The sequence below is a fragment of the Electrona antarctica genome (genome assembly GCF_951216825.1).
Source record: "Electrona antarctica genome assembly, chromosome: 2".
In the NCBI taxonomy this organism is placed as follows: domain Eukaryota; kingdom Metazoa; phylum Chordata; class Actinopteri; order Myctophiformes; family Myctophidae; genus Electrona; species Electrona antarctica.
This window is the reverse complement of record NC_136807.1, coordinates 11,052,643-11,076,966: the sequence shown is the minus strand read 5'-3', so window position 1 is coordinate 11,076,966 and position 24,324 is coordinate 11,052,643. Positions and strand designations below refer to the sequence as shown.

The following is a 24,324-nucleotide window of genomic DNA, read 5'->3' as shown; positions in this document are numbered from 1 at the left end:
TATTTTTCAATAGCTAAAATATAACAATGCTTAAAACACCAAAAGGGGTTCCCACCCAGAATGCTAACTAATGGAGACTGCACAGTCTCTGTAGTCGCCGAGGCTCTGTATCAGGAAAGCATGTCTTTGTGTGCAGAAATAAGGAGTCTGTGATTTTGTGATTTGTCTGCACTTTTCCCCCTGACATACATCTCACTCGGCGATGACGTGACAGGCTTTTCCTAGCTATATTTGTGGGCATAGATAGATGCACTTTAGGTTTGACATGACAGCCAAGCACGGCGCCCCGCCCTGCACTTTGTCTGACACCGCCGGTCCGAGACACTGGCACACTTGAGCAACGAATGCGAGTCCCGCCAATCATCCCCTCAACGTAATGTACATATCAGGCGCACCCCGCCGCGAATACAATCCACCTCGCACTCCAACGGTCGCCGTCCTGTCAACGGTACATCACATCAGAGAGACCTCCCGCGCCGCCATCATCCTGTCTGTCAAAAAAAGGCTGACACTGGAGGAGCTGGGGGCCATGCTGACACACCCTCTTTGTGCCCCTTCTATCTTCATAATCTCTGTCAGCCACACGATAAAGCCCCCCCCCCCCCCCCCACGATTTGTCATGTCCATCACTGGCTCACCGTATAATTCCACCCCCACATGTATAGAACCTAATGTCATGTGCTTTTTGAGGGTGCGGGAGGGATGGGGGGGGGGGGGGGGGGGGGGTGCTGGGTATTGAGAACTGTGATTTTGGTTTTCGGTGTTCAGTTTTCGACAGTGTTCGTTGTCCATTAGGCTTAATTTTACGCACTCAAGAGTCACATCATTGTTAAACATCTGCATTACTTAATTTACAAGTATAGTCTACATAATTAGAGAATGGATAATTGTGGACAAAATCCTATCCAACGATAACAGCATTCTTTAGTTTTGGGTCAGAAAGTCTATAGATCTCATCAAATGGTTGTCCGTCAAATGCTGAAAAAAGAGAATTGCCCTTGAATATGAAGGCTCTCTAGTTGCCTCTCGTTCCTTCCTATACACATCACAAGACGTCTGGACTCCCACCATGCCTCCGATTAAGCATGTAACGATACACTCAACTCACGATACGATACGTATCACGATATGAGGTTCACAATACGATTTTTCACTATTTTCCACCCAATTATTTTCCAGACAAATGACCGAAAAATCGTTTTTTTCCCACCATTTGTATTTAACTACTTTGCAAAAGTAGCATTACTTTTCATGTAAAATTACTTAATTTCTGTGCAACAACTGTAAACAAGCTTTCTTGTTTAAACCTAGTTCAAGTTAACATGTGGCATCTTAGGATAGATGTAGACCTATTTGAAAGTGCAGAAACATAATTGCCTTCCTTGATGTATTAATGAGCATCAATTAACGACCATCACCTGGGCACAGTCAGACACATACAGCTCCCCTCTGCAGGCCTCTACTACTGAAAGTGACTGCATGGAGTCTGTCTCATTTCTCTCCAAAAGCATGTGAATATGATGGAATATGATTACAGCTCACATTTCATATCACACACTAGCCCCCCCCCCCCCCCCCCCCCCCCCACACACACCTATTTTTTTGAAAATCGAATTAAATTATTTTTAATAAATCGATACATATCGTCGGGATATAATATCGATATATCACGATATACGATATATCGTTACATGCCTACCTCCGATCATATGTGACCATTTCTGACCGAGGCCAAGTCATTGAATTATTTTAATTTTCGTTTCATGTCATATGAAAGCAGGGGATCATAGCTTCAAATTGACATATTGGTTGTTCAGTTTGACCCACCAGTTATGGAGATATGGCTTATAGAGTAATGTCTTGCAGAAAACAGGCTTGAAAGGTTCACTTCTGTGGTCTCTAACATTAGACCTAGCTACATGTTTAAGCATTTATTTCATATTTACATATCGATTTCAGCTCTGACATTTATTTCAGACATGCTCTAGTATGTGAAGAGTCTGCCTGTGCTATTAACTCATTTTGGATACAAAAATAAATCAGTTTTTCTCCTCTCCTGAAGTTAGTCTTGCCGCCATGACTGTCTCTGTATCAAAAAGAGTCACATGTGTGATGAATCCAGACTGTTATGTGTGATTTATTCTGATGTGCATTAATGTTGCGCTGCTACTGTAAGTGTGATATTCTCAGCAAAAAAAAAGTGTTGAGTGGCAAATGTTTATGATTTTAAAAATGTTTTTAACACAAGTAGAGCAAATCACGCCAGCCACACGCAACGACTCAGCAATGGCAATTCCCGGAAAACGAACACAAAAAAAAATCTAATATTTATTCCCCCACACAATCCGCATAGATGCCCCATCAGTCAGTTTTACAGCTACATAACCAATAATTAAAATGAGCGCTGTATAGGATTTAGTGGCTAAAATCATTTCTTAACCCATTTTGGGCGGGAACCCCTTTTGGTGTTAGCATTATGTTATGCTTTAGCTATTGAAAAATAGCAGATCTACAAGCTCGTAGCGCGCCACCGAGTGGCGCGCTACGAGCTTGTAGGTCTGCTATTTTTGAAAAATCACTTTTAGAATCTGATCTCAGGTCAAAATGGGTTAAAGATGACCGTCCATCATGAGGCTGATTGAAAAGGCGCCTGCTCAGCAGCGCTCCACCTATGATTCATGTGTGGATGACTTGGCATCGCATTAAAAAACCCAGAGCCGTGTCGAAATGCAGTTAGGCCTATTATATATCTGCAGAGAGGACCAAAAACCCCACTGCACACCCAGCAGTCAAAGTGGTATAATATATACTTGCTAAAATATATCCTTTTCACACTTTTGGGAACCATTTAATGTGATCCTTGGTGAATGGGACTCCTATTGGGAGAGAAGACTGTGTTTGTCATTAAAATAAATAACCTCCTATAGCACTATAGTCTGTTCCTCCTCCATCCAAAACCACCCTCTGAGTGTGATCGCACGCACGCACGCACGCACGCACGCACGCACGCACGCACGCACGCACGCACGCACGCACGCACGCACGCACGCTTTCAAACTCCGGGTGGTCCAGCCGAGCCGGCCCTCGACTCACTGCAGAATAAATTAGCAGCGGAGTGAGATTAGCGACGGAAAAGGATTGCTTTTTTTTCTTCGTTCCTTCGGAAAGAGCAGATTAGCAATCAATCATTGCGTATTAGATAACGAGCGGAGCGGAATAGGCGTTTGCGGGAAACACTATGCACGCCAGCCACCCCCCCAAAAGCTCCCCCCCTCGCACGAGCGGGGATCGACCAATCCGAGACGAGCGATTTCAGAGCGGAATCTAATCAGAGCAAGAGGAGTGTGACCTCGAAGTCAATCAGGCCCTCTCTGTATATTTCTGGGGGTTCAAAATGGCTCCCGCGCGCGCTCCATCTTCACAGAGAAGCTACATTAATATTCATTCTGTACACAGAAGACAAGATTGATAATTACGGCAGGAATTACACCGTTCGTCCCGGGAGTCTCCGGGCTCGCCACGGGAGCTGCGCCGCCGCACGCCTCCGCACTCAGTCCGCCCCCTCCCCCCGACGACTATTCATCATATTTATGAAGTAATACCCACAAAGACAGCATATATCCCACCAACCCCCCCCCCCCCCCCCCCCCCTCCTCCTCCACACAGCCCACAGCGAAGCCCACTTGCCTCTCACCCCCCGCACCGTTTGCTAAGTAGCATATACGGTTTTACGTCGCTTCATTGCAGCCCTGGAGAGCTAGAGAGAGAGAGAGCTCCCATGCAGTGAGCGAACGTGAGGGGGAGACCCCTGCGAGATGCGATGACAGGTGCCGCAAATGGGAAGACAAAGCTGTCAAGAAGCGTCCTTCATACTGTTTATATACAGCCTCCAGCATGGCGCCTGTCTGTCTGTCTGTCTGTCTGTCTGTCTGTCTGTCTGTCTGTCTGTAAATGGTACATTTATATAGCGCCTTTTATCCAAGGCGCTTTACATAGATTGTGCATTACATTCACCCATTCACACATTCATACACCGATGGCAGCGGAAACCATGCAAGGCACCAACTAGCATATCGGGAGCAATTAGGGGTTCAGTGTCTTGCTCAAGGACACTTCGACAGTAACCCGGGTTCGAACTGGCAACCTTGCGGTTCCCCCCTTGCGGTTCCCCCCATCCAGGCACTGGAGCCACCGCCGCCCCTGTCTGTCTGTCTGTCTGTCTGTCTGTCTGTCTGTCTGTCTGTCTGTCTGTCTGTCTGTCTGTCTGTCTGTCTGTCTGTCTGTCTGTCTGTCTGACTGATAAAAGCCCATAGATGGTTGCCTCGACACCCTGTAGGGTGCCAAGCCTACAGAGAACGTTACAGTGTAGCAGTAGACGTACTGTGAATGAAAACGTGTGCAAATTGCTCAGGGAAACAAGGCCGCCTTATTAGCCTGCATGGTTGTACACGAAGGATATCAAGTGGTTTAATGGTTTAATGTAAGTACTGTACTGGAACCCCTTTTGGTGTTTTAAGCATTACGTTATACTTTAGCTGTTGAAAAAATAGCAGATCTCTCACGGTCTGCTTTTTTTGAAAAATCGTGAAAATGTGGTGGATGTCTTTGAATATATATTCTTTCAGAGCGAACGCTTTTAACTCAAATCGTTGCTTCTGGGGGCGTCCCTGGAACAACATATTTTGAGATTGGGGTCCGCGGCCAAAATACAGATAATTCTGGGGCTCCTTTGAGAACGACTGACATAGAAACATTTTTCAGAAAACGTGTCAGGATTTAGAAAACATTTTTAGAATTGTTTGGATAAAACTAAATGGGTTAAGTACCATGTTGAGGTATTTGTACTTTACTCGAGTATTTCCAATACTTTAGTATGTTGGTCTTATCAGAAACCATCTGATCAGAATCAAGTATCGGGACTAATTAACCCTCTTAGAATCTGTGATTAAATAATTGATCTTAACTTTTTGACAGGATCGGGACGTCTCGCTCCGACGCCGCTTGGCCCGACAGCGTCCACTTCACCTTCCAGTTCTACCGCTTCCCGCCGGTGACCACGCAGCAGCTCCAACTACTGACCGCCGCCAAGGACAAGTCTCCCAGAAAGACCAACACGCCACTGCCCTGCGTCCTGGCCTCCCTCAACAAGGACGACACCTGTAACTCCGGTAAGGGTCCAGTAAGGGTCCCATGCCCTCGAGGACGATAGATATATAGGGCTATATTTCCGCATGTTTCGCTTTTTCGTCTGTCTGTCTGTCTGTCTGTCTGTCTGTCTGTCTGTCTGTCTGTCTGTCTGTCTGTCTGTCCCTATGTCTGTTTAGAGTACCAACAGCTGTTGAGCTACAGTACAGTACAGTACAGTACAGTACAGTACAGTACAGTACAGTACAGTACAGTACAGTACAGTACAGTACAGTACAGTACAGTAGAGGGACCCCCACACGGTAACTCTGTCATTTCTCAACCGTTTCGGACGCGGGGCGGCTCACCAGAACCCTGGGCGTTCCTGTGGGTCTGGAAGTTTTGTCTCTTGAATAGTTTTCACTTAGTTTTAGTCACATTTTAGTCACCTGGAATGTTTTAGTGTTACAACACGTCGCGCTGCGACGCGATGTGAGCTTGTAGATCGGCTATTTTCAGCATGCAACCAAGTGCAAAATGACGTATACTGGATCTCTTGTCCACTATAGTCCCTTCCTAACGTTTTAGTCTAGTGTTTATTTGTTTTTGTCATCGTAGCTTCGTTTTCATTTAGTTTCCATTTAGTTTTCGTCAGTGGAAAAAGGTAGTCGACAAACATGTTTCGTCATAGTTTTAGTCGACCAAATCAACACTGCCAAAAGAACGCCAGCACGCCACTGCCCTTGTGTCCTGGCCTCCCTCAACAAGGACGACAGCCTCCACTCCGGTAAGGGTTCGACACCGTGCCGTGGAGGATGATAGATAGTGGCTCACCTCTCTCGGCGCTGACACACAGTCGTATATCACCCTGTACTGCCGCCAGCTAAATATAGACGCCCTGATTCAGATTGTCCTCAGTCTGCCTCTCTGAGCACGTTGAGCATATCTATATCGTTCTATGTGTCTGCCTGTCTGTCTGTGTATAGTATGTATATACATAATATGAATACATAGTATGCTCGACCAGTTACTGACGCACGCACGCACGCACGCACGCACGCACGCACGCACGCACGCACGCACGCACGCGCGCGCACACACACACACACACACACACACACACGGGAGAAGTAATAGTAGTGTCAGTAATGTGTGTCAGTTTGTCTGTCTGTGATATTTAAAAAAATCACCTGTGTGAAGTATCAACTCTTATCATCTTACACCATCTCATTCTGGCCAATCACAATTCACGTCCTCATCTTCGTCTTTGTGTTTACACAAACACTCAAATCTGGCCATTCATTGTCAATGGCATTCAATCTTTGTGTTTACACACACCCTCAAAGCTGGACATAGGAGGTGCTAGCGCCCCTCAGAAATCACACTTGTGTGAAGTTACAATTTAGGCATTTAGCAGACGCTCTTAATCCAGAGCGATTTACATTAAGCAAGAACAAAAGCATGGGACTACATCACATATATAAAAAGCATTTATCAAGAAACATGCGTAAGCTAAGAACGTAGCTAGAACATATCTATATAATGACACTGTACATATAAACTATACTATGCTGTACATATATACTATGAAGTGCTATGACTACATACAATGCAATTATTGTGCTGTCTACATAACATGCTATAAGTCTGTATCAAATGCTATCTAAGTCTAAAAAAGTGCTGTCTAAGGGGGTAGGGTAAGTGCTATGGGCCATGGTGGAGTCTGAAAAGGTGGGTTTTCAGACTACGGCGGAAGATTGGGAGTGATGCTGCAGTTCTGACTGCAACGGGGAGTGCATTCCACAGTTTTAGAGCCAGAAGGGAGAAGAGTTTGGGACGGGTGGAGCGTTGTCCCGGCGTTTTTAGTGAGGGTACTTCCAGCTTCCCTGCATTGGCTGATCTGAGTGCGCGGGATGGTTTGTAGGGTTCAATCATACTTGCAAGATATGGGGGAGCCATACCTCTGGTTGCTTTGAATGCCAGCATCAGGGTTTTGTATTCTGTGCGGGCAGCGGCCGGGAGCCAGTGGAGGGAGCGGAGCAGGGGGGAGACATGTGAGAATTATGGCTGGTTGAAGACCAAGCGAGCTGCAGCATTTTGGATCAGTTGGAGAGGCTTAAGTGCACATGCCGGTAGGCCAGTAAGGAGGGCGTTACAATAGTCGAGTTTTGACAAGACTGTTGTCTGGATTAGGAGCTGGGCTGATTCCTGGGTGAGGAACGGTCTAATTCGTCGTATGTTATAGAGTGTGAACCTGCAGGATCGAGTGACAGCTGTGATGTGAGTTTTAAACGAGAGCTGACTGTCCAGGACAACACCAAGGTTCCTGGCTGTTGGGACAGACGTTACCAGGGCGTTGTCTACGGAAATAGTTAGCTCCCGCATAGGGCAGGACTTAGCTGGGAAGAAGAGAAGCTCAGTCTTGTCTGGGTTCAGCTTGAGGTGGTTGGAGGACATCCACTGTGAGATGTCAGCCAGGCATGCAGTGATGCGCTCTTCCACCTGAGAGGCAGAGGGGGGGAAGGATAGAAACAGTTGTGTGTCATCGGCGTAGCAGTGATATGATATATTGTGAGCAGAGATGATAGTGCCAAGGGATTTAGTGTACAGTGAGAAAAGCAGGGGACCAAGTACAGATCCCTGTGGGACCCCAGTTTGGAGGGTTCGGGGGGATGATAGCAGACCTTTCCAGGAAACCTGGTAGGTCCGGTCGGTGAGGTAGGAGGAGAACCACTTCAGTGCCGTCCCACCGATGCCTAGATCCGCTAGGGTGTCTAGGAGCAGCTGGTGGTTCACTGTGTCAAATGCTGCTGATAGGTCTAGGAGAATCAGGACAGCAGAGTGGGACGCAGCCTGGGCAGCATGTATAGTGCTTCTGTGACTGCCAGCAGGGCAGTTTCTGTGTAGTGGGCCTTTTTGAAGTGAGGGGCGCTCTTATCATCATGCATCATCATATGCCAATCACTTTTGGCGTCCTCACTTTTCTGTCCTCACTTTTTATCCTCACTTTTTAAGCCCTCAGCCAATGAATCAAATCATCGCTACGCGGTGCTCAGCCAATCAAATCATCGCTATGCGGTGCTCAGCCAATCAAATCATCGCTATGCGGTGCTCAGCCAATCAAATCATCGCTATGCGGTGCTCAGCCAATCAAATCATCGCTATGCGGTGCTCAGCCAATCAAATCATCGCTATGCGGTACTCACAGACACACAAAGCTTGGCATAGGAGGGGCTAGCGCCCCTAAAAACAGATTGTGGGTTAAAATCAAGGTAAAAGTCAAACTCCAGAATGGACTGAAGCTTCCTGACCTGTAAAAGCTTCAAAGAGGCAGTCCAGTCCAGTCCACAATGATCTGCATGGACTCCATATTTGGGCATGCCTGACAAAGAACTCCATATATGGGCATAACAGGAACAGACATAATAACTGGGCGGGGCATTCATTTCCAACTTGCATCGTTCCAAGTAGGCCAGTAGTCCTATATTAAAATAGTCTTTAATGGTCACGGCACTCTGACTCAGACATAACCATAAACAAACCCGGTATGTCCATATTTAGGCATTTGATAGGTTGCCACGGTTACACACTGAGTATTGACACTCCATATTTGGGCGTTGGGTTGATCTGGAGCTCCATATATGGAGCCGGCAGAGACGTCTAGTGCTGATGACATCATGCTAATGTAAAACCACTCCATATATGGATATGTAGACACGTGACTCGTGGTGACATCAGCGAGATGTGACGTAGCATCCATCAGAGCTCTATATAAAGGACGGCCGTCACTCCCTGAGTTTAGAGAGAAGCAGTGTTTCTCTCCATGACAGCACTTAGTTCTCACCACTTCAACCTGACGCTTCCTCCACTTTCACTTTGATTCTCAGCGCTGTAGAAATGGCGTCCGCCAGCGGTCTTCTGTCTGAACAGCACTTCCTGTGTTCCATCTGTATGAATGTGTTCACTGATCCAGTCGCCACTCCGTGTGGACACAACTACTGCAAAGCTTGTATCACACGTTACTGGGACACTAGTGATGTGTGCAAGTGTCCACTGTGTGCAAAGATCTTCAATGCGAGGCCAGACGTATCTGTCAATACTTTTATTTCTGAGATGGTTCAACAGTTCAGGAGCAACAAGTTGAAAGAAGAATATGAAGCAAAGACAGAGGCTGAAATCCAGCAGATGATCCAGGAGAGACGAGTGAAGATTCAGGAGGTCAAACGCTCAGTAGAGCTCAGCAGGAAAGATGCAGACACAGTGATAGCAGACAGTGTGCAGGTCTTCACTGCTCTGATCAGCTGTGTTGAGAGAAGCCAGGCTGAGCTCATTGGTGTGATTGAAGAGAAGCAGAGAACAACAGAGAAACAGGCTGAAGACTTCATTGAAGATCTGCAACAGGAAGTCACTCAGTTAGAGAAGAGAAGCTCTGAGCTGAAACAGCTCTCACACACTGAAGACCACCTCCACCTCCTCCAGAACTTCACCTCTAACAACACAGGGTGGAGACCCACCAAGGACTGGGCAAAGGTCAATGTCCATCAGTCTTCACGTGTGGGGCCAGTGAGGACAGCTGTGTCTCAGCTGGAGAAGACACTCAGTCAAGAGATGAAGAAGCAGCTGTGTGATGTTGAGCTGAAGAGGATCCAGCAATATGAGGTGGATGTTACTCTGGACCCTGATACAGCACATCCATACCTCATCCTGTCTGAGGATGGAAAACAAGTGACTAGTGGAAACGTAAAGAATAATGTCCCTGACAACACAGAGAGATTCCTTGATTGTGTCTGTGTCTTAGGACAACAAAGCTTCTCCTCAGGAAGGTTTTACTATGAGGTCCAGGTTGGAGGGAAGACTGAGTGGACAATAGGAGTGGCCAGAGAGTCCATCAACAGGAAGGGACGTCCCAACAATGGTTTCTGGACTATAATCTTGATGAATGGAAATGTGTACAAGGCTGCTGCTGACCCTGCTGACCTCCTCCCTGTAAGAGCGGAGCTCCAGAAAGTGGGAGTGTTTGTGGATTATGAGGAGGGTCTGGTCTCCTTTTATGATGTGGAGACCAGAGTAAATCTCTACTCTTTCACTGGCTGCTCCTTCACTGAGAGACTATATCCATTCTTCTATGCTGGTGGTAGAAACTCTGCTCCTCTGATCATCTCTCCTGTCAACATCGACGCTGGGCTCAGGGAGGACGGTGGGAACATGTCTCCAGTCTCCAGTAAATGATTAAACATAAATCCTGTTTATATTTCATATAGGCTAACTAAAGTCTACTGATGCAAAATCAAGTGGAAAAAAAGAAGAAAAACATCAATAAACTAAAATAAATAATGAAGCTATAGTTCCTGTGCATTAATGCAAAAAAGGAGAAAAGATAAATAAAAATAAGGAAAAAGTGTTAAGGATTATATCATTGGTTCTCAAAGTGGGGTCCAGGGACCCCCAGGGGTCCTTGAGGGAGTTCCAGGGGGTCCCCAGCTAAATGATAGTTAGGAACCAAAATGGATCCTTATGGGTCTGTAACTCAGAGAGTGTACACATGGAACCAAATGGACCCATTAGGGTACAATCTCAGAGTTAAATTAACATTGATTTTACAATATAAATTGGTGGTCCCAGAGATAGAAATGCCATTAAATGGGGGTCCATAGCCTAATGCCTGTCAAACTGGGGGTCCTTGAAATTTAAATGTTTTAGAATCACTGCTAGAGCCACAAACCTCTTCTCCTATGGGGGTCCCTGGCATATATTCTTCACATGGGGGTCCGCAGGCTAATAAATGTCAATTTGGGGGTCCTTGACATGAAAACGTTTGGGAACGTCGGGACCGGGGCTACCTATGTGGTATGCGCCTGGAATTGCTAGGCCAGTGTGGCAGTGGCTCAGGGGTAGAGTGGCCGTTAGAGCAGCTGGATGGGAACTGTGAGGTTCCCAGTTCGATCCCGGGCTCCCCAGAGTTAGTGTCAAAGTGTCCTTGAGCAAGACACTGAACGCCTAATTGCTCCCGATGTGCAGGTTGGTGCCTTGCATGGTTTCCTCCGGCATCGGTGTGTGAATGGATGAATGTAATGCACAGTCTACGTAAAGCGCCTTGGATAAAGGGCGGCGATTATAAATGCACCATTTAGCCCGACCACAACCCTCCCAGCGGGACATAATGTTCAGAGTGTGTGTGTGTGTGTGTGTGTGTGTGTGTGTGTGTGTGTGTGTGTGTGTGTGTGTGTGTGTGTGTGTGTGTGTGTGTGTGTGTGTGTGTGTGTGTGTGTGTGTGTGTGTGTGTGTGTGTGTGTGTGTGTGTGTGTGTGTGTGTGTGTGTGTGTGTGTGGGGCAGTCAATGCCTCAGATATCACAATTGGACACGTCTATATTGGTGGAAGCCCTGGGGTTTTTCCGGGAGATTTCATATTATCCTCCCCCATTATACTTCAGAGAGTCCCCCATTATACTTGCACAAACGTTTGATATTTCTGCTAATACAAGTTGCATTAAGACAATTATATATATTCATGGTGAAATTACGCCCCCCGCTATGCTCACAAGGGTCGCCATGTCGCTTCACGATCAGATTGCAAGTTGAAAAGAATCGCCTAAAACGACAGGATTTCAAAGTGGGGGACGTACACCAGGGGGGAAGGGGGGGGATTGGGGGGTGTTCAACCACTTTCAACGTAGCTTCACTATTTTTAGCTTCAAACATATTTTTAACATATATATTTGCTATTTTCTTTCCTTTTTTTGGGGTGGGGGCATTCTGCTATAGAGGGGCAACAGCCAGTGCTTATGGCCTTTGGGGGATCCTTGGTTTGAAAATATATACATTTTGAAAACTCGAAATGGAGCTCGAAATGGAACTTGAAATTCCGGCCGTTACACTCATATGGATATGAAGAATCAACTGACTGAGAGAAAACGCTATTGTTACTGCTACTGAATTAGACAAACTGTATCATATATGAGTGACTGACAGTCTTAAACGATACAGAGACACCTCCCTGACAATAACGCAGAGACAGCTTGTTTATTTTTTGGACCACAATGCTTATATTTGAAACGATTTTAAGATGACCCCAATGTTATTCTCCATAGAGAAATGACTTCCGTGAACCAGGCAGAACCAAGGGATGAGCGAGTGGCGTCAGGACTTGGGCGCTCTATGGACTATGGATAGAGCTGCACTGCGTGAAAAGAGGAGTTAACGGGCAATTATGGGCACTGTATTTTGCCCGTAAACCTCAAGTTTAGCAGCATATACAGTTAATATACGGTAATATAGGTGTGATGGTACAATTCGGGAGTTTACCGGAGTTTGTTGGAAAGTTTAACGGGAGTTTCCTGTAATATACACATCCGTATTCCATGCTTTTTGCACAGTGCTGGGATCAAATATCCATAGACTCTCTGTACGTTATTGTAACGCAAGCGTATTTACGTGAGCGTGCGGTCCCGTGATTTTGTTGCGCGCGTGCTCGTTACGTGCACACGCCCGCGACTCACCAGACCTGGATTCTGTTTAGCTTTTTTTTTCACGCTTGCGTTGTTGCGCCCCTCTTCAACAGACATGTTGATCCAGGCAACAACGCCTGCGTTCCTCGCTTCACGTTTGCAAGGCCCTTTAGGGAGCAGATCTGGTGTCTCTCTTCAGCTCCAGAAAAAAAAAATACACGGTAACCCCTGTTCTCACGATGCGCTTTATACATTCAAACAGCTTTTCGTATATGAAAGTATATACCGGTCGGAGGTGTTTATACAGACCCTGCGGGCACACTGAACAAAGAACGCGAAGGAGCCTTTTTTTCCGTATATGTATACACTAGCACCTACTGTATAATATATGTTATTTCCTGCACGCCGTGACCTGTCAGAGAACCTTTGACACTGGAGGGCATGGCTTTGAAGAGCCCCCCGTGCACATGGATGGCTGCGGCGTGCTTTAAGCCATCCAGACCCGAGACCAGATTCTTTGAAAATGTCTTGTAAATCATTTCGTTTTCTGAAGAAAAAAATATGTTTCTATGTCAGTGGTTCTCAAACAAACAACCCCCCCCCCCCAAAAAAAAGAATGTCTGTATTTGGCCGCCGACCCCCATCTTAAAATGTTTTGTACCAGGGGACCCCCCAGAAGCAAATATTTGAGTTAAAAATGTTCGCCGTGATATACATGTATATTCAAAGATTTGCGCCACATTTTCACAAGTTTTTTCCCAAAAAACGGCACTCGGTGCCGCGCTAGAGCATGTAGATCTGCTATTTTTCAACGGCTAAAGTAAAAGAATATAAAAACATTAAAAGTGGTTAAAAGCTATAATTAAGGCGACACAGATGGCGTTCCGGGCCTTAATGGCTTAATGCACACGTCGTACACCAGCTGCAGAAGTTTGCGTATGAATGATGCAAGTGTTGTGTGTGTATCAGGATTCATTGATCCCACTCGCCGCTCAACTGCATGCGTTCATGCAGAATGCATGCGGTCCTTGGAGGCTCTCTCTCTCCAGCCCACCATGCCTGCCTGCTCCTCTCCCTGTGAAGTGTGCATGGATGGGGCTGCTTTAGCATGCTGCCGGTGCACTGTGTGTGTGTGTGGTGTTGTTGTGCATGCATATTATTTTTAGTGTGTGCCGAAATGATTGCTGAAATGGTTTGGAATAGAGAGGAACTATATACCGGGGGCATTTTTTTTTAGTTTTCTTCATGTACAGTTAATTTGCCTGAAAGAATATATGTTTATTTTTATTTCCCGAGCGTTGTGTGGCGAGTATATCCAAACACAGAGTATGAATAGCGCACATTCACACACGCACGCACGCACGCACGCACGCACACACACACACACACACACACACACACACACACACACACACACACACACACACACACACACACACACACACACACACACACACACACACAGTCACACACACACACACACACACACAGACACACACACACAGACACCCACTCATGGACTAGTAAGAACCAAAAAGAACTGAACCGGTTCCCATTGGGAACCAACCAGTGGAAAAGTGGTCTGAGAGTGTACTAACTAATGTAACCATGTACACTGTGTGTAAGGGTCCATTTGGTTGCAGTTGTACTCAGAGTTAAATTAACTCCCAGCATTGCAGTGCGTGTGAGGCAGTGCCTGCATGGATGTGGTCCTCCATGTGTCTCCATACACCCTGTGGTCCTCCATGTGTCTCCATGCACCCTGTGGTCCTCCATGTGTCTCCATGCACCCTGTGGTCCTCCATGTGTCTCCATACACCCTGTGGTCCTCCATGTGTCTCCATGCACCCTGTGGTCCTCCATGTGTCTCCATGCACCCTGCAGTCCTCCATGTGTCTCCATGCACCCTGTGGTCCTCCATGTGTCTCCATGCACCCTGTGGTCCTCCATGTGTCTCCATGCACCCTGTGGTCCTCCATGTGTCTCCATGCACCCTGTGGTCCTCCATGTGTCTCCATGCACCCTGTGGTCCTCCATGTGTCTCCATGCACCCTGTGGTCCTCCATGTGTCTCCATGCACCCTGTGGTCCTCCATGTGTCTCCATGCACCCTGTGGTCCTCCATGTGTCTCCATGCACCCTGTGGTCCTCCATGTGTCTCCATGCACCCTGTGGTCCTCCATGTGTCTCCATGCACCATGTGGTCCTCCATGTGTCTCCATGCACCCTGTGGTCCTCCATGTGTCTCCATACACCCTGTGGTCCTCCATGTGTCTCCATACACCCTGTGGTCCTCCATGTGTCTCCATGCACCCTGTGGTCCTCCATGTGTCTCCATGCACCCTGTGGTCCTCCATGTGTCTCCATGCACCCTGTGGTCCTCCATGTGTCTCCATGCACCCTGTGGTCCTCCATGTGTCTCCATGCACCCTGTGGTCCTCCATGTGTCTCCATGCACCCTGTGGTCCTCCATGTGTCTCCATGCACCCTGTGGTCCTCCATGTGTCTCCATGCACCCTGTGGTCCTCCATGTGTCTCCATGCACCCTGCGGTCCTCCATGTGTCTCCATGCACCCTGCACGCTTCACACCAGTGGTGGGAAAAAAAAGTTAAAGTATCAATACTGCAGCAATGTAATGCAAGTAAGGCCTCACTCAGACCTTTACAACAGATTGCTGTATGCTTTCTGTATACAAAGGGTGTGACACAGCTTGCCCCAATGCATTTCCAATGGGAGTCACATGGTCTGACACAACACTTGTGTTGTATGAGGGGGAGGGGCGCAGTCGAAACACAGCCGAAAGCCATACAACAGCTTGTAGTCCAAAATGTAGTCCTCAAACCATGTGACTTCCATTGGAAATGCATTGGGGCGGCCTTGACACTCATACAACAAGCATGCAGCAATGCTGCAAAGGTCTGAGTGAGGCCTAAGAGTACCAACACGGAGTGCAAAACATACTCTCCCCATGCCTTTGGCTGGTGGAGACAATAAAACAAAACTCGGGAAACTCAGGTTCGTCAGGCAAAGATAATAATAAAAAATAAAATAATAATAGTAACAATAAGCTTTATTTATATATCACCTTTCATACAGGGTTGCAGTTCAAAGTGCTTCACAGGCAGGACATACATCAAGTGCTTTACGGTTAGGTCATAGGTTAACATATCAAACACAATACAAGACAAGACAGTGCATGTGCATAAAGTCAGACATCGAGATAAAGGTCAAGCATTTAAGATATTGGCTGAAAAATAATAATAAAATAATAAATAATAAACTCGGGGAAACTCAGGTTTAGCAGTAAGGTAAGTGTTAACCCATTTTGGGTGGGAACCCCTTTTGGTGTTAGCATTATGTTATGCTTTAGCTATTGAAAAATAGCAGATCTACAAGCTCATAGCGCGCCACCGAGTGGCGCGCTACGAGCTTGTAGGTCTGCTATTTTTGAAAAATCGAAGAACGACTGACATAGAAACATAGCTTTTTCAGAAAACTGTCAGGATGTAGAAGACATTTTTAGAATCTGATCTCAGGGTTAATGTACTTAGTTACTTAGTTTCCAGCACATCTTCACACCATATGGTGTGTATAACTGTGACATGTAGTACATGTAAAGATGTCAGCTGCTGCCTGTCAGGATCCCCCAAACAGATGCCCATTAGCAAGCCCAGTCCCAAGCCCAGTTTGTGGTATTATTGTAATTACACGTTTTAGCCACGATTTACATAATCACACACAACAACACTATCGTTGAGCGGGAGGGAGGCGGCCGGCCGGCCGAGGACAGAGTGAGTTATTACCACGTTCTCGTACTTTTGGTTTGCCAACGTCTTGGGAAATCATGTATTTTGTGAAATTAAATCATCTTGCTCTGGGAAAAGCAAGAATCCCCTCAGGCAGACCATGGGGCACATGCATTCATTAACACGTTTAGACCAGCAGGACGATTCTACAAATGCCTTCTAAATCCTGACAGTTCACCCAGTTCTGAAAAACCTATGTTTCTACAGTCTATCAGTGGTTCTCAAACATTTTCATGTCAAGGACCCCCAAAAATATATGTAATTGGCCGCCGACCTCCATCTGAAAATATGTATAGTTCCAAGGACCTCCCAGAAGTCAAAAACATTCGCTCTGAAAAAAATATATATATTCAAAGTCACAATCTTTCAAAAATAGCAGATCTACAAGCTCGTAGCGCGGCACTCGGTGCCACGCTATGAGCTTGTAGATCTGATATTTTTCAATAGCTAAAGCATAACGTAATTCTTGAAACACCAAAAGGGGTTCCCGCCCAAAGCGGGTTAACTGCATGCTTTTGGGAGCTTGCTGAGTGTCTTGTATTAGGAGCATTTATCCAGACCGTCACTCTGACTGCTCTTCTAGCTCACTGGGGGCTTCATTACCAAAATTGGTGTGAATATAATATTCTATTGATTGTGCAGAACAGGAATAGTTTTCGCAGATAATTGACACCTTTACCCTGCAAATGAGGAAATGCAGATAATTGACACCTTTACCCTGCAAATGAGGAAATGCATTGCAATGTGTTTTGGACGGCTGTGGATGTCTTTCATATTCCCGATTAGATTTTGAGAATATATTTATATATCTCTGCTGTTTTATTTAGCAGACAGTTTGAGGGTCCAATAGATTATTATTTGTTTGTTTGTTTTTATGTTTTTTTGTGGCTTTCACCATTGTTTATAGAGGGACAGACAGTAGGCTGACAGGACATTGAGCCCATCCATTCTTCCACAGAATGAGAGAAATTATGCTCACTACTAGGGCCTAGGGGCCAGTTTGGGTGTCATGGTGGATTCCATCCCATGGCCTAGGGGCCCGTTGGGGTGTCATGGTGGATTCCATCCCATGGCCTAGGGGCCCGTTGGGGTGTCATGGTGGATTCCATCCCATGGCCTAGGGGCCCATTGGGGTGTCATGGTGGATTCCATCCCATGGCCTAGGGGCCCGTTGGGGTGTCATGGTGGATTCCATCCCATGGCCTAGGGGCCCATTGGGGTGTCATGGTGGATTCCATCCCATGGCCTAGGGGCCCGTTGGGGTGTCATGGTGGATTCTTGGACAGTCTGGGATTTCCAGCGCTCTCGAGCTTCTGCTCTGTGAAGAAGTGCAGAGGTATGCCTTGTGACATGAACCATACCAGGTCGGTTTGCAACGTTTTACTATTGAGACTATAGAGCGTCGCAGTCCCGCCCCCTACCATGGCCCAGGAAATGATTCTCCGTTAATTTTCCTCAGACATTTCAGAAAGTATTTATTTAAAGACGTTTACGACGCGGACAAAGCCAACTCGAGTCGTGACAAATCATGACAACAAACAACATTTTTTGGGCCGAACAAATAATTAGAAAGAAGAAAAAAACACTTTTTTTTGTTGTTTTTCTTCTTTGTAATTATTTGTTTGGTCCAAAATATTGTTTGTGTTGTCATGAGTTGTCACGACTCGAGTTGGCTTTGTCCGCGGCGTAACCGTCTTTAAATAAATACTTTTTGAAATGTCTATGGGAAAAATGCATTGGGCTTCATTTCCTGGGCCATGGTAGGGGGCGGGACTGCGACGCTCTATAGAGTCTCCTGTTCTCCAGCATGGGTGGTAAGTATTGGGTTGTCTGGTGATCTCCATAATACCAGTAAGACGCCCTGAAGGCGAGAAGCAACCTCGCCCCAAAGGGCGAGGTCGCGTGCACGCATCCACCTGGGTGGCAGGAGACTCCTGGGCGAGACGCGTGCACGCATCCACCTGGGTGGCAGGAGACTCCTGGGCGAGCGCTGGCGCTTTGCCATGGGGGGTCAGATCAACATATGGAATTAATTCTGTACTTGCCACATATGGAGCGTGTCTTGAGTGTACAGGGTTTCATGAGGTCAGATCAACATATGGAATGTCACAACAGGTCAGCTCCATATATGGAGATTTAAGGGTTGCAGCGGGGGAAGTGTCTTGAGTGTACAGGGTTTGATGAGGTCTGGCCATATATGGAGCGTGTCTTGAGTGTACAGGGTTTGATGAGGTCTGGCCATATATGGAGCGTGTCTTGAGTGTACAGGGTTTGATGAGGTCAGATCAACATATGGAATGTCACAACAGGTCAGCTCCATTATGGAGATCTAAGGGTGGCAGCGGGGGCAGTATCTTCAGTGTACAGGGTTTTGATTTGCAGGCCTGTTAAGAACTCTAGTTTTGCTGCCGGGCACGGCTGCACTAATGGGGCGGGCCCGTCTAGAGTTTGAATGGACAGGTATCAGTCAAAAGGGAGCTGTCTCCCTTTTGACCTTTCCAACTCGGATGACTTGTTGATATGCGAGGCAGGCAGGCAGAGACAGCACTTGGAAGGAACCCGAGGCACACAGGCGCTGCGTGGTGTTGGACATGGGGCAGACGTGCATGAGGCACACAGGCGCTGCGTGGTGTTGGACATGGGGCAGACGTGCATGAGGCACACAGGCGTTGCCTGGTGTTGGACATGGGGCAGACGTGCATGAGGCACACAGGCGTTGCGTGGTGTTGGACATGGGGCAGACGTGCATGAGGCACACAGGCGTTGCGTGGTGTTGGACATGGGGCAGACGTGCATGAGGAGGATACTCGGGGTGAACTTGGAGACCACCCAGCCCACACAGTGCATGAGTCATCATTGTTCTGTGCGTGGGTCGGCAAATGGTTCCAGTACATTGACTTAATCCATTTTGGGCGGGAACCCGTGTTAGCATCATGTTATGCCTTAGCTATTGAAAAATAGCAGACCTACAAGCTCATAGCGCGCCACCGAGTGGCGCGCTACGAGCTTGTAGGTCTGCTATTTTTGAAAAATCGAAGAACGACTGACATAGAAACATAGCTTTTTCAGAAAACTGTGAGGATGTAGAAGACATTTTTAGAATCTGATCTCAGGTCAAAATGGGTTAAGTAGGCCCACTGTAGATACTTAAAGGGGAGTTTCGCCCTAAAACGGTTTTATTACCTTTAGCTGTCATCTTAAAGTCCTCTAAAGACGTGCAGAAGTGTGTTTTTATCCACATTGCTCCTTTCCATGGCTTCTCCCCCAGACTCCTGTAATCCATCATCTTAGAATGGAAGCGGACGGGACAGCGGCTACTTTGGCTATAAAAACGGCACAAAAATGAATACATCTTTTTACATCGTGTCGTTAGCATGTGTACTCTGCGTTCACATTGTTATTTTGTCCCAAGTGTGTTCCCGTAGTTTTGAAAATGTCAATACTTATTACTACTCCACTACATCTCAGAGGCAAATATTGTACTTTTACTCCACTACAATTATTTGAAAACTTTAGTTAGCCTACTAGTTACTTTTTAGATTTTGATTATTATTACAAAACCTACATTAAACACTTCAGCCTTATATACATTTCAGCCATTTGAAAATAGCAGATCTACAAGCTCACAATTGTGAGCTTGTAGATCTGCTAAAAAAAGAGTACTTTTTTGGGGGGGTAGTGCTGTCGCCTCACAGCTAGAAGGTCCTCGGTTCGATTCCCGCTGGGGACGCCGTGGGCTCTGGGGGCGTGTTCCCTCCTCCGCGTCATCAGTGCCCATACCCGAGGTGGGGTTGGCGAAAGGGCCTTTCTGTGTGGTGTTTGCATGTTCTCCCCGTGTCCCCTATAGGGTAGGTACCCTCACAAAAACATGCAGTAATCCTGGTCTCTAAAACTACCTCCCCCTGGCCAGCCGGGACACCTGATGGAGGGGAAAGGAACTGGTCGGAATAACGTGTTCCTTCCACGCGCTATGTCCGGCCAGGGAAATTCCCCCCCTGTCAGGTGAAAAGAAGCAGCTTGGACTCCTCATGCATAGAAGGAGGCATGAGGTCAGTCCGCTGCCCCCCCAGGTTGGCAGAGGAAGTGTAGCGCCCAGGATTACATTAGATAATTGGCACTGGGTGAAAAAACTGGGTTGCAAAAATCGTGGGATAAAAAATATAAGAAAAAAAAAAAGTACTTTTTCCACCACTGCCTGCTACTATCTGAGGCGTATCTGATGCGTGACTAGAGCCCGACTTGCACACAGTCACATTAGCGTCAGCCATGATGGAGTTCTCTTTCATGTATATTTTGCGTAGGCCTATCTCATGAGCAGGCTTCCCTAAATAGCCACTGCAGTTGTTTAATGTCCAGACTTCTTCATACACATTAAAATATATTTAAAGTTCTTACCCTACAGCCATGGATGTTACTGGACCATAATGGTCCTTTAATTGTCTACCATTTCTGTATTATTCAATGATTCAGATTCTTGGTCCAAGACTACATTCATCCCCACTTTTCTTTTTTTACTAGAACGTGACAATAAAAGCTGATTTTGTATAAAGTATGGGACCGTTTCTCGCCGAGGATAAGTAATTGAATTGTTGTTGAAAGCAGGGAATCACTATAGCTTCAAATTGACATATTGGTTGTTCAGTTTGACCCACCAGTTTTGGAGATATGGCTTACAGAGTAATGTCCTGCAGAAAACAGCGAGTTGAGAAAACAGGCTTAAAAGGTTCACTTCTGTGGTCTCTAACTCTCTATTAAACATTACACCTGACCTAGCTACATGTTTAAGAATTTATTTCATGTCGATTTCAGCTCTGACATTTATTTCAGACATGCTCTAGTAAGTGAAGAGTCTGCCTGTTAAAATAATTAAAATAATAATAATAGTTTTTTCTCCTCCAGTTTGTATTGCCGCCTTAACTCTCTCCATATCAAAAAGAGTCACATATGTTGTCTTATATCATGAACACAATTGCTGTAAATATTACAGAAGGACACATCACTCAGAGATAGAAACATTGGCACCATGTAGACAGATCACATGATCACACAAACGCAGTGTTGAGTCGTCGACTAACACTAAGACAAAAAAAATTCTACCTTTTTTCACTGACGGAAACTAAATGGAAACAAAATGAAAACTACGATGACAACAAAAAGACTAAATTGACAATTTCGTCAACAAATAAAAACTAGAAGGGCCTAGGCTAGAAGTCAATTTACACTTGGTTGCATGCTGAAAATAGCAGATCTACAAGCTCACAATGCGTCGTAGCGCAACGCTTTGTGAGCTTCTAGATCGGCTATTTTCAAGGCCCGCCAAAATAAATTTTAGTCTACTAAATCGACTGTAGATTTAGTCGACTAAAATCTTATGATGTTTAGTCTAGACTAAAACTAGACTAACACTAAGACATTCCAGGTGACTAAAAATTAAAACTAAATGAAAACTATTTAAAGGTATATTCAGTGATTTCACTTAATTCAAATATAATTTTTGTTTTCTTTTTTTTTTGATAATCCTCCCTACTATAAAGTGTGCTGACCATAATATGGTCAGCAAAATTTATAGGGGACAGGGAGGAACTCCTTATATTATAAGGAGTTCCTCCATGTCCCCAGTGAGCCCCTGGGGTCAAAAAACCCTAGTTTTGGCTTGGGCTTTGGGTGGCACAGCCTTCATCCAATCAGGATGAGAGGGGCCTTCCTCCAATCATGATCGAGTGAGGCGGGCCTTGGTGCACATGCTGTTGGTCTGTTGTACTTCCCCCACTGTAGAGGGTGTGCATGTGCACATCTTGTTACCGGGGCGGACCAGGTTTTTTTCCAAATCACCCAAATCACTGAATGCTCCTTTAAGAGACTGACTAAAACTAAAATCAAAATGTGCTGTCAGAATCAACACCGGTACATGTACCCTCTCATACGCACCGATACACACAGCATGGCTGCCTGGAGACTCAGCCACTTAGTGCTGTGGTTCACAAACTGTTTCCATATCAAGGACCCCCAAATTGACATATTATTTTTACGGCTCAGTGATTCTCAACCCGTTTAATTTCAAGGACACCCAGTTTGATGTGTATTAGGCTACGGGGCCCCCATTTAATAGCATTTCTATCTCTGGGGCCCCCAATTTATATTGTGAAATCAATGTTAATTTAACTCTCAGAGTTACAGACCCATAAGGGTCCATTTGGTTCCTAACTATCATTTAGCTGCATGGGGACCCCCTGGAACTCCCTCAAGGACCCCTGGGGGTCCCCGGACCCCACTTTGGGAACCACTGAGTTAGTGCATACGTATATAAACCTCTCCCAGTGAGCGAGAGGACCCAGGTTTCTAGTGATGGTTTCTAGCGATGGTTCGCTCATGATCGATTCATTCATTAGAACTATAGTTCTTTGCCGTTCACTTCTTGAAACTGTTACGTTCCTGCTTTCCGTTCTCTTCCAGTCTCTCTGCACTGACCTGACCTACTGTATCTGTAGCACTCATGCACGCGCACACAGACACACACATGCACGCACATACAGTACACTTCCCAGAGGGCCCGGTCTGTTAGCTGCCACTCCCTCTGCCCTCCTGTGCGCACGAACACGCACGCGCACGCACACGCACACAGTACGCGTGCACACTCTGCACGTGCACCTCCCTTCCCTCTCTTTAACTGTCAACCCCCCGCATGCTCCCACTGCCACTCACCCGCCACCGCACACAGACTCAAGGCATGCTGGGTAGAATTAATGGGCCAAGCGGAGGGAGTCAGCAGGGGTTTAGGGAGGAAGGCGTGCGTGCGTGCGTGCGTGCGTGCATGCGTGCGTGCGTGCGTGCGTGCGTGGGTGCGTGCGTGCGTGCGTGCGTGCGTGCGTGCGTGCGTGCGTGGTGGAGGTATAAGGTTAAAGGGGAAGAAGACTCTCCTGCAGTCACACAGTCAGACACGTCTGGGTGGCTCAGCCTTTTCTTTTGTGCGCTCCGTCTCTCCTCTCCTCCCCACCTCTCCTCCCCCACCTCTCCTCCCCCACCTCTCCTCCCCACCTCTCCTCCCCCACCTCTCCTCCCCCACCTCTCCTCCCCACCTCTCCTCCCCCACCTCTCCTCCCCCACCTCTCTGACTTTCCACCTTGGAAAGTAACTTAAAACAGTACGTTTTAGCAGTGGACGACAGCCAGACGATATTTCTGGAAGTGCATTATTTTTCTATGAGACCCGGCAACTATACTGGTGACAGCAGGCGAACAGGTGATGGTCGAAAAGTGAAAATATGAAAATAATTCATCTTTTGGGTGACGTCGTCCGGCGATAGTGGGCGAGTGGGCGACAGCCAATGAAATGCAAGTGTCGCTCACCGTTGTTCTCCCGCTGTTAAAAGGCACTGTAAAGTGCATTTACTTAAGTTTACCATTTTGAGGTATTTGTACTTTACTTGGTACTCTGTGACGTCCGCCCACCACACTCAACAAACTGACCACATTCCCGGTGCGCATTTCCGAACGCACCCGACAGTTCAGAATCACTCGCACACACTCGCGCGCACGCAACACTGTTTTGGTATGGAATGAACATAATATAGTAATTAGGCCTGCATCACTTCGCCTAAAACACTGAATTATGAAAAGGACCGTAATTGGAAAAAGCCTGCTGCGGGCTCCCATTTGTTGAAGAGAGATCTATACATTTTCAAATTTTATTGTTATTATGCTTAAATTATCGCTTTGGCTAAAACGCTGAATCCCGCGGATAAAGTAGGCTATATGTACATATAACTACAGGCATTAATATACCATATATGCACAATTATATAGCCTATACATTTAACAAACAAGCTTGATTGACATTTGTAAATAGGTCAATACAAAAACTGCTACGAGGATAAAACCAGAAAGGCACTAAGACTTGTTTACATCAGGTATAAAGTAAAAGGAAAACGTGACTGGGGCAGAAGAACGCA

At 46.4% G+C, this 24,324-nt stretch overlaps 2 protein-coding genes across 2 annotated transcripts in view; both read left to right on the top strand.

Moving 5' to 3' along the window:
- The window catches only part of nphp4 (nephronophthisis 4), a 425,525-nt gene that overhangs the window by 310,493 nt on the left and 90,708 nt on the right, over window positions 1–24,324 (top strand). Inside the window, exon 15 of the mRNA XM_079525926.1 lies at window positions 4,975–5,168. Coding sequence (XP_079382052.1) covers window positions 4,975–5,168 — 194 coding nt within the window. The remainder of the gene's footprint in view (window positions 1–4,974; window positions 5,169–24,324) is intronic.
- LOC306941910 (zinc finger protein RFP-like) lies at window positions 9,022–10,353 on the top strand (the record flags this gene model as incomplete). Its single annotated transcript, XM_079527548.1, has 2 exons — window positions 9,022–9,073; window positions 9,626–10,353. 2 exons carry the CDS (start codon window positions 9,022–9,024, stop codon window positions 10,351–10,353), a joined length of 780 nt encoding a protein of 259 aa, XP_079383674.1.